The 10,885-nt window shown below is 35.9% G+C and overlaps 1 protein-coding gene across 9 annotated transcripts in view; it reads left to right on the forward strand.

The window, feature by feature from the left end:
* The window catches only part of CFAP97 (cilia and flagella associated protein 97), a 44,604-nt gene that overhangs the window by 30,022 nt on the left and 3,697 nt on the right, over window positions 1–10,885 (forward strand). For 7 of the 9 annotated variants that reach the window (XM_027598670.1, XM_027598667.1, XM_027598674.2 and 4 more), the window contains 2 exons: window positions 840–1,108; window positions 10,295–10,445. In XM_027598670.1, the coding sequence (XP_027454471.1) occupies window positions 840–1,108; window positions 10,295–10,445 (420 nt within the window). Of the gene's footprint in view, window positions 1–839; window positions 1,109–8,253; window positions 8,966–10,294; window positions 10,446–10,885 lie in introns of those variants that run through there. The other 2 variants (XR_003520738.1, XM_027598675.2) reach the window with 2 other exon arrangements.

A 10,885-nucleotide genomic window follows, 5' to 3' on the forward strand; every position in this document is an offset into this window, starting at 1 on the left:
AAAAATATTGTAAACGTTCTAGTTAATCTGATATACTCATTTTTAGTACAGAGTTAAGCTGAAACATTCAGCAAGCTTAATATTTTTAAAAACTTTTAACAAATGTTTAGTAATTGTGACTTACAGAAAATTGTTACAGAAATTTTAAAAATTAAGCATGTTAATAAAATTTCATTTGATAACAGTATGCAAAATATTTTTTTAATTTTTATATGATGTATTCATTTTGGCTTATGTTTACTTAGGAATAAAATGTTTGACTTTTACTGTAGAAGTATTTGTTTTAATGTTAATATTAAGACCATAGAGTATTTTCAGATTAAGTTGAAAGTTTTAGAATATTCTGGATTTGTTTTTGCCAGTTTTTAACCCTTATTTCCATCAGCCATTGGCTGAGAACATTTTATATTTTAAGTATGCCCTCCAACTAACAAAAACTGTCTAAGTTGAAGTATTGTGTGTTGATGCACTCAACCAGAGTTTTCTAACCTCCCCAGCTATGAAGCTGCCTTATGGAAACATAAAATGGACATGACAAGGGCATTTTCCATAAATTATACCTGTCTTAGAACTCATACCATTTACATTTCTTATTAAAATATTTTCACCATTCAGTGTATAGCTTTTATTCCCAAAGAATCTAGTAGAAAGTAAAATTCTAAGCTGCCTCTGAATTTCTTTCTACATAATTGTAGTCTGGATGTCATTAACACTATTTCATACATGCCTTTTCATGAATTAATATAGTTTCCATTTTTAAGAGTTAAGCATCAGTATGCACCACCATGTTGCTGTGCTCCTTGTTTAGTCATTTTTCCTTTTCTTGTTCACTTCTTTAGCATTTCTGCAATTAGATAAAAAAGGACCACAAAAACATCACTTTGATCAGCCTTCGGTAGCACCAAGGAAAAACTACTCTTTCACAAGAGAGGAAGTGAGACAGATTGATAGGGAAAATCAGAGGCTTTTGAAAGAACTGTCAAGACAGGCTGAAAAATCAGGAAACAAAAGTACGGTTCCTAGAAGATCGATTGTTCATCCCCCTAAGTTATATCATAGTGCCCTCAACAGACAGAGGGAACAACAAAGGATTGAAAGAGAAAATTTGGTAAGTAACTAAAATTTTTTAGTCATCAAAGGAAATGAATTGTAATGATTTGTAAGGCCAGCTTATAGGAAACCAGATACAGCCACATTTTCGAACTTAATTATGTAAAAGTAAGTATATATATGTATGGTATGAAATACATAATGAGCTGGAAGGTACAATATGTGCCTTTTTTTTTTTCATCAGACTGTCTTTTAGGAGAACATTAGATGAAAATACTGAAAACTCGCTTGTTTGGCTAGGTATGTTAAGTCAGACAGTAGTATAGGAAATGGTATTCCAAGGGTCAGATACATGTATCTTCTGTGAAGTATTCAGTCACTAGCCAAATCTGTTTCACTGTATTGTATCCTTGTTGGGCTGCTCCTTGAATGTATGAAAGACACTAATTATTAAAAACCACAAAATTAACACTTCAGTGTTCTAAGGAATATATATGGGACTGTTGAAAATCTTCACATTAAAAGCTACTCTTCGTAGCATATCATTTTCTTCATAAAATTGCATTCATCATAATTGCTGATGTTTACTGAGCTCTGAACTAAACTCATTGTTCTAAGTGTCTCCAAATATTAGCTTATTGAATCCTGCAATAATTCTTTCTGGTGAGTATTGTTTTCATCCCCATTTTACTTATAGAATAACTGAGACCAAAGGGGACAAAGTAACTAGCCCAGGGACACAGAGCTCCTGAGTAAAGGGCTGAGCCAAGATTTTAAACACAGGTATTGTCTTAAACTAAAATTAGACCCTAATGAGCACATACATTCAGAGCTAAAATAATTGATAAAGCTATTTTTAAAATGACTGAAACAGTTTCCAGAATTCATCCTCATTATATTTCATCACCATACAGTCCTGTTTAACCATATGCTTACCCAAACTTGTACCAACTCTTATAAAAAATTTTTATTGCCATCACTAATTTCAAGAGTTGGGGAGCTGGGAGGTGTATTTACAGAAAACAGTGAAGTCTTAAACCCTTCAGGAGGCTTACCCTGCATGGGGCAATGAGTAGGGAACAGCAAAGTAAGTTGAAACGAGGTTGGTGGGTAATGAGCTACAGGATAGCTTTCTGCACATGACTGTAGCAGTTTTCCAAGATTCATTCATGAATTTTGAAAATCTGAAGTTATGAACATTTGGGTTTACCTTTTTTGTCTGTAAAAACAGACATTTGGCACATGACTCTGGAGCCTGTTTTATTTAACAAGCAATTACATAGTGCATACTAGTTTACAAATTTTAGGTCATTTAATCCTCATAGCAGCCTAATGACAGTGTTGTGATGGAAGAGAAAAGGAAGTAGTGCAGGTTGTAGGCACTTGCTCGAGGTCAGACAGATAACAGGAGCGTATGCGCGTTACCAGTTTGGGGGTACTTTTTTTTAACAGCTTTTTGAGAGAATACACATACCATAACCATTTAAGGCGTAGAATTCAATAGGTTATTAATTTTGTTAAGTTGTAGTAAAACATATATAATGTAACATTTGCTACTTTAACTGATTTAAGTGGTCACTTCAGTGGCACCATCAGTATTTCCGAAACCTTCTTCATCACCCACATAGAAACCCTGTACCTCTTCATAACTCTCTTCCCCCTTCCCTTCAAGTAACCTCTAATCTGCTTTCTGTGTCTATGATTTTGCCTCTTCTAGATTTCATATAAATGGAATAATACAATATTTGTTTTATGTCACACTTATTTCACATAGCATGGTGTTTTCAAGGTTCATTCATGTTGTAGCCTATATCAGAGCTTCTTTCCTTTTTCTGGTTGAATAATACTCCATTATATGTATGCACCACATTTTGAATATCCATTCGTCTGTTGATGGACACTTGGGTGATTTCCACCTTTTCACTATTTGTGAATAATTTTGGGGGGAATGAACACTGACATATAAGGATCTGTTCAAGTGCTTGCTTTCAGTTCCTTTGAGTGTATATCTAAGAGTGGAATAGCCGGATCATATGGTAATTCTGTGTTTATCTTTTTGAGGAACCTGGGTTTACTCTTGAACAGTTGAAACCATTAATAAATAATGGTTATTCTGTATATGACTAGGATGAAACCTGTTAGCTTCTGTTTACGGATTCCATCATCCCTTAAATCATTTGTACATTTCAGCTATTTTCATAAACTGGAGAATTACCACTGTTTTTTTCTTTTACTTTGCATACTTAGTAGTTTGTATATGTGAGAGATATTTTTGTCCCATTTGATAGATCTTATTTGGTGTATTTGAGAACAGTAGAAATATAATGTGAACCACATGTGTAATTTAAAATTTTCGAGTAGTCACATTAAGAAGGTCAAAAGAAACAGGTGAAATTCTGGTAAACTATTTATGTACTGAATAAATTCAAAATGTTATAATGTGTAACCAGTGAAAAAAATTAATGATGAGATACTATACTTCTTTTTTGGGTACCAAGTCTTTGAACTCTGTTGTAGATTTTATTTTACATTTAGAGCTCATCTCAGTTTGGACTGGCCATATTTCAATGCTGTGTAGCCACATGTGGTAGTGACCTTGGACATTGCAGCTCTAAATCAAAAACTAACTCATGCAGAAGTGAAAAAAAATAACTTAAAGCTGAACAGCAAAATAAACATTTTATTATAAAATATAATTTGTTATGTTATTACAAGGAGAACTCATCTTCACATTTATGTTTAACTCTTCAGTCTCTAAACCAAAATAAAACTTTTCTTGGCTGTTCCTACAATTCTTCATAATGACTGATTAATTTTTCTTTTTTAAAAATCTGTTAGAAATTTCCATTGGAATTGTGTTAAATTTATATTTTAATTGGAGTGTTGGGCACTCTTAAAATACTATCGTCCTATAGTATGTCTTTCCATTTATTCAAAGCCTTCTTTTTTTTTTATTCAACCCTTCTTAATATTCTACCTTAGTAAAGTGTGGTTTTCTTCAAAACTAAATATTTCTCTGCTATTGTGCATGAGATTTTATTACATTTTCTAACTGCTTGCTTTTATAAACTCTTGATTTTATTTATTTAATAATCAGCTACCTACCAAATCCTTATTTAGGTCCACATTAGCTCTAATAGTTCCTCTGTGTGAGCTGATACACTTTTTAATGTTTGCTAGCCTGTTCATAATCAAGCACACATGCACGCGTACACATGTTACATACACAAGCACTTTTGTAGTTATGTGTCAAATGTGCTGCACAAGCAGGGTCCATTCCTTTACATTTTTATGATTTGTGTTCCTTCATTTACCCCATCTCTAGTGATAGAGACCAATGCAGATGGCTGACAGGCACAATGGCTAAAGCAGTTCTGTTCCAGTTCTCTTACTTGAGCTTGTTAGCCATCCAGAGGCAATTTAGACTGACAATTCAAAACAAATCGTTCTGTGTTGAGTAGGTAGAAAAGGAAGGAGGGCAGGGGCGCCTGGGTGGCTCTGTTGGTTAAGCGACTGCCTTTGGCTCAGGTCATGATCCTGGAGTACCGGGATCGAGTCCCACATCAGGTTCCCTGCTCGGTGAGGAGTCTGCTTCTCCCTCTGACCCTCCCCCCCTCATGTGCTCACTCTCTCATTCTCTGTCTCTCTCAAATAAATAAATAAAATCTTAAAAAAAAAAAAAAGGGCAAAGATATTGTATAAAACTGAGTGTGCTGTGTTTTAGAGTTCAAAGCATACTGTTAATCTTTCTGGTGAAGTTCACAGTCTTCATTATATGTTTCAAGAGGCAAATAATTGCCTTTCCTTCTCATTCACAAGGGAAATAAATAAAAGGAATAAAAAAGAAAAAGTAATCTTATCCAGTAGAGGGCGTGCTTGCTACATAAAGACTCAGTAAGAACTTGTTAATTTCCAAAAAGGGGACTCTTTTTTTTTTTCAATTCATGAATTTTGACATATTCTTCTTAAAGCATACCTCCTTATCGTCATTTGAATATAATATGAATCCTGTTTTCATGAAAGAGCACCAGAATAATCTTAGCAGAAGGCGAGGGGGTCGTGTGAGGGAGGGTACTTAGTTTATATTTCTTTACTGTCCAAAAGAAATGAGATTATTTCATTATCTCAAATGTACATCAATTTCCTGAGCTGTCGAAGAAGGGGGTGAGGAGTAATTGAAGCAAGATCGGGGAAGGAAGGAGGATTCCTGAAGGAATGTGTAAGGATTAGAGCCTAGAGTTCAAATGGAGCTAATTAACTTTTTTTTTACTTTCTGAGAATATGTATACATATACACACACATTACAAATGTATGTAATTAGTCAATTTTAAATTCAGAGAAATAAAAATATGTATATATATTTGAAGATTTTGTTTATTTGAGAGAGAGAGAGAAGGAACAGTGGGGAGGGGCAGAGGGGGAGAGAGAGAAGCGGACTCCCTGCTGAGCAGGAAGCTTGATGCGGGGCTCCATCCCAGGACCCAGAAATCATGACCTGAGCTGAAGGCAGATGCTTAACCGACTGAGCCACCCAGGCACCCCAAAAATATTTTTAAAGTAAAAGTAATGCATATATAAATTCAGAAAATTCAGACCATTCTTAAAAACATTAAATGAAACATAAAATCCTCCTTCCATCTTCTGTTCTTTGCTAGTCCAGAAGAGGAATTTTAGACCTCTTAAATAGAAAATGAATTAAGGGGGTGCCTGGGTGGCTCAGGTTATGATCCTGGAGTCCTGGGATGTAGCCCCAGGTAGGGCTCCCTGCTCAGTGGGGAGTCTGCTTCTCCCTCTCCCTCTGCCCCTCCCCTCTGCTCCCATGCTCATGTGCATGCTCGCAGGAGCTTGCTCTCTGTCTCAAATAAAATCTTAAAAAAAAAAAAATGAATTAAGGGGAGAGTGATATGTTGTCACAAAAATGAAGATTTATGGTAAATCTCATCCCTAGTGTAAGGATTCACGTTGTGAGTGTTGATTAACCTCAGTACCTTTGCCCTGGGATCAGTCTGGGTTTCCTTCTCTGGTTATTGTCTGTGTCTCCTTTCATAGAAGAAAAAAGCTAATGATAACTAAGTTTGACTTTAGTTGTAGAAAAATAAGAACAGTCCTGGTTTTCCCTGACTATAGAAGGCTTGTTACCCTTTAATGTCCTTTAGGGTCTTTGCTTTATCACTTCAGAAGAATAAAGCACCTCTCTTCTGCTGCAGAAATCATTAACATAATATTCATTTGTTTTTAACTTTCTATTTCCAAAGAGGACAGGATTCAGGCTGGGTTAGTTTTCTTTCCAAAAAGAATGATACTTCCTAAATAGAAAAGAAATCTTTGGACAGACTATCTTGGGACTCATTGTTAGAATCTGATTAGAGGAGCAGTTCTAAGATTTTATAAACCCCAAATTGGTTAAGTAACCATTCTTGCCATTTCTCAGTTGATGAAACATAAATTTGTTGAATGTCTGTTATGAGCTATGTAAGACACCAGAAGGAATATAAAATATATATAAAATATTGCCCTGTCATATAATTTATGACTTAGCCAGGAAGATAATACTATTATATGTCAAACAACTAGAAAATATACAAAACAGTGTTAATAATAGCATTAATATTTAATAACTCTGTACTGTATGCCAGGTATTGCTGTGAACATTCTATATGCATTATCTCACTGCTTACAACTGACTCTTGGAAGTTACTTCATTGTTAATATCCATATCAAGTCATGTTGTCTATAATCAGTGGCAGAGCCAGGATTTAAATCCAGGTCTTTCTGACTAGATAGCTTACATTTCTGGTCACTAATACAAATGTTAAAATATTTTTATTTTAAAATTAAATTAAAACTGTCATTTTTAAGTTGTACCCAGAAGTTCTAAACTGTTGACTAGATTAAAATGTATCTACTTTTGATTTTGGGTTTTAAACTATAATCAATACTTCGTATTTTGATAGTCTCTATAAGCAAGAGCTATTTCTGTTTGATATCCCTTAGGTTTTGCTTAGCTCGTTATATTCTTATGAGACATACAAACTCATATATGATATGTTCCATGTGGTTTGGATAGCATTGATATCTCTCTTATTTCCCAAAGTTTCTGCATATAAACTTGGTAAGTGACATATCAGGACAACAGAATGGGTTTATTCTTTGCCTTATTGTCAAATTATTTCAAAACTGATTTTGATCTTAATGACTTTATATGTTTTATATCTGATGAATATGCATTGCAGTTTTCTTAAAATTAAAAAAAAAATACATCTAGCCAAGTAAATTTAGGAAATTAGTTTATCTCAAAAACAATGAGGCTTCTACCAGCAAAAAATCAAAATTAGTAGTTAACTGAACATACCAAGTTTTTCGTCCTCTCCATCCTACCCTCCACAGCTCAGGGAGTAGTTAATAGGATAATCAGCACAGCCAGTGTTGCTCTGCCCAGTAAAATGCACTGACAGTGTGGTACATAGGAAGTTTCTTAGCTGGTTGTAAATGTCTCCTCAGGCACACAGTAGTGTTCTCTTCCCAAACTATAAATTACCTTATAGGGCAGTATTTTATATTTTTTTCTTAATATTCCTTCCAGTGTCTTACAGAGCCCAAAGCAATTACAAACTGTAGGTAGAAGAGGTGTAATCTTAGGAGATTTTGCCCCTAAATTATACAGCTTCTCTGTGTGCAACAAGAGAAAGACAACATGCTATGATGTGGCAAGACCACAGACTTTACAGATGGAACCATGTTTATTTTATTTTTTTTTAAAGATTATATTTATTAGAGAGAGGGCACACAAGCAGGGGAGAGGGAGAAGCAGGTTCCCTGAGCAGGCTCTCTGCTCAGCAGGGAGCCCAATGTGGGGCTCGATCCCAGGACCCTGGGATCACGACCCAAGCCGAAGGCAGACGCTTAACCGTCTGAGCCACCCAGGCACCCCTGGAACCGTGTTTAAATCATAACTCTCAGCTCAGCAAAGACCACTAACTGTAGTTGGGTCTGGCTTCCTGAGGGAGTTAGGTCTGTTCTAGCCTTGGAAGACTAAAAACTGAGAAAGGCCATTTCATGCAAAAAAAAAAAAAAAAAAAAAAGCTGGCAGGCTGAGCTCTCTCAGTTGGTCGGTTTACTGCTTCCTGTGCTCTGTACCTCTGCCATTTGTCTCCAGGCTCAGTTCATTTCTGTTAAGACCTTCCTCTCCTTTCTCTAAACAGCTGTCCTCCGGAATATTTTGACTTGTTCTACCACCATCTCACACTTCTCTGGAATTACTCAGAACACCGAATCGAATAGAAGGGCAGGGGTAAGACTGTAAGAGCAAACACAAAGTTGAGAAGAAGTTCTGGAGATGATTGGTGGCCATGGTTCATTATGACATGAATATACTAAATGCCACTGAACTGTATGTTTTTAAATGGTTAAAATGGTAAATTTTATGTATATTTTGCCAAAAAAAGAAAAACCTCAGTTGAGGCAGAAGGAAAAAACAGATTGTGCAAGAAACTTGTCCTGTGACTGAACTCATGAGGCTGGTTTTTTTTAACGAGAATCCGAGGGCTGAACAATTCTCTTTTCAAATGAAGATCACCTTGCTACAGAGATAGTTTAACTAAATAAAGAGATAATAAAACAACCATAGATCAGTTCCTTGATCCATTTGGTCTGTTTAAATATTCCTTTCTCAACAATGCCTGTCAAAATCAAGCAGAAGAAACTCTTTCACCTTCTAATATGTGAAGAAAGAAAATAAAATTCAGAATGTTACTCATTAGATTCTGTTACTGAATCATATTAAAATACCAAGTTACTGGATGTTATGTTGCCTTGCCTAGTTGGTTTATATATCCTTTTAAAAGCTTTACATTCTAGGGCGCCTGGATGCTCAGTTGTTAAGCGTCTGCCTTCGGCTCAGGTCATGATCCCAGGATCATGGGATCGAGTCCCGCATCGGGCTCCCTGCTCAGCGGGGAGCCTGCTTCCCCCTCTCCCACTCCCCCTGCTGTGTTCCCTCTCTCGCTGTGTCTTTCTCCATCAAATAAATAAATAAAATTAAAAAAAAAAGGTTTTACATTCTAGAGTAGTTGATTTTCAAACTTCTTACCAATAAAACTTTTTCTTCCAAACTAAATTTGATGCGGAATCTTTAGTATATAAAATATATAAAACAGGTGACATGGCAAGCATAGAGGGGCCGATAGTGGGAGTGGGGGCCTGAGAGCCCTGGGCACTTGGCCTCTCCTCAGTGTCCTCTGTTGGGGCCCAAGTGGAAAGTAAACAGGTTGAAAGCCAGGGCTCTGTAATCGTATACAGAATTTATAGTAGTTTAGATAGGTTTATGGTGATTTCTAGGGCTGAACACAACGGGCTTTTAGCGTTATATTACTCCCATTATGACCGTTCTGTGGTTTAGGAATTTCAGCTTATAGCACCTTTCCTAAAACTGTAAGCTGACAGAGAGACGTGCCTGTGATCAGGTTTTAAAATCATAGTGGTTTTACAGGATAGGTGGACCCTTAAATTTTTCTGAAAGTATATTTTTTTCATACAGTATCTCAAAAGTGATTTAAAATCTGTAATATAAGGATCTATCAAGTATTTTCCTACTTAACACTAATTTGAAGGAATATCTGTACCTCTATGTTTATCACAGCATTATTTACAATAGCTAGACAATGGAAGCGGTCCAAGCGTCCATGGAGAGATAAATGGACAAAAAAGATGTGTATATATACAATGGAATATTATTCAGCCATTAAAAAGAATGAAACCTTGCCATTTGCAACATGGATGGATCTAGAGAGTATAATGCTAAACGAAATAAGTCCAAGAAAGACAAATACCATATGATTTCACTGATACGTGGAATTTAAGAAACAAAACAAAGAACAAAAAGAGAGACAAGCAAAAAAGCAAACCCTCCCTTAACTATAGAGAACAAACTGATGGTTACCAGAGTGGGGGCTGGGGCGCAGGTGGATGAAATAGGGGATGGGGATTAAGAGTACATTTGTCATGATGAGCACGTGAATACTGTATAAAATTGGTGAATCACTGTATTGTACGCCTGAAACTAATATAACACTGTGTTAACTATACTGGAATTAAAATTTTTTAAAAAGTATTTGCCTTTTTAAAAACTTACTGCTGTTTTGCTAAGTTATTACTATAACTTCCTGCTTATTGATACTTACCTAACATTGACTTTCAAATTAATTGTCTTTATTTTTTTTTCAAATTAATTGTCTTTAAATGAAGGCTTTATTGAAAAGGCTTGAAGCTGTGAAACCAACAGTTGGTATGAAACGCTCTGACCAACTGATGGACTATCATCGCAATATGGGTTATCTCAGCTCATCACCGTCCCCAAGACGAGTGAGATCAACTCTTGGCCAGTATAGCCCATTAAGTAAGCATATTCAGAATTATTTTGTATTTACGTTTGTGTATTTCATCCTTTTTAAAAAACATAACATGGGGGCGCCTGGGTGGCTCAGTTGGTTAAGCTACTGCCTTCGGCTCAGGTCATGGTCCCAGGGTCCTGGGATCGAGCCCTGCATTGGGCTCCCTGTTCAGCGGGAAGCCTGCTTCTCCCTCTCCCACTCCCCCTGCTTGTGTTCCCTCTCTCGCTGTCTCTCTCTCTCTGTTAAATAAATAAAATCTTTAAAAAAAAATTTAAAAATTTAAAAATAAAAAATAACGTATTATTGGCTAGAGTTTAAAATAGCCGACTTCTGGAATGCACTGTTATTTTTCACTGGAATGTTTTGTCTTTTGTTAGTTCACTTAATTTCAGGCTTCACTCACAGCATGTAATGGCAGCAAAGGAAAGAAACCTGTAAGAACAGT

The sequence above is a fragment of the Zalophus californianus genome, chromosome 2, assembly GCF_009762305.2.
Source record: "Zalophus californianus isolate mZalCal1 chromosome 2, mZalCal1.pri.v2, whole genome shotgun sequence".
Taxonomy (NCBI): domain Eukaryota; kingdom Metazoa; phylum Chordata; class Mammalia; order Carnivora; family Otariidae; genus Zalophus; species Zalophus californianus.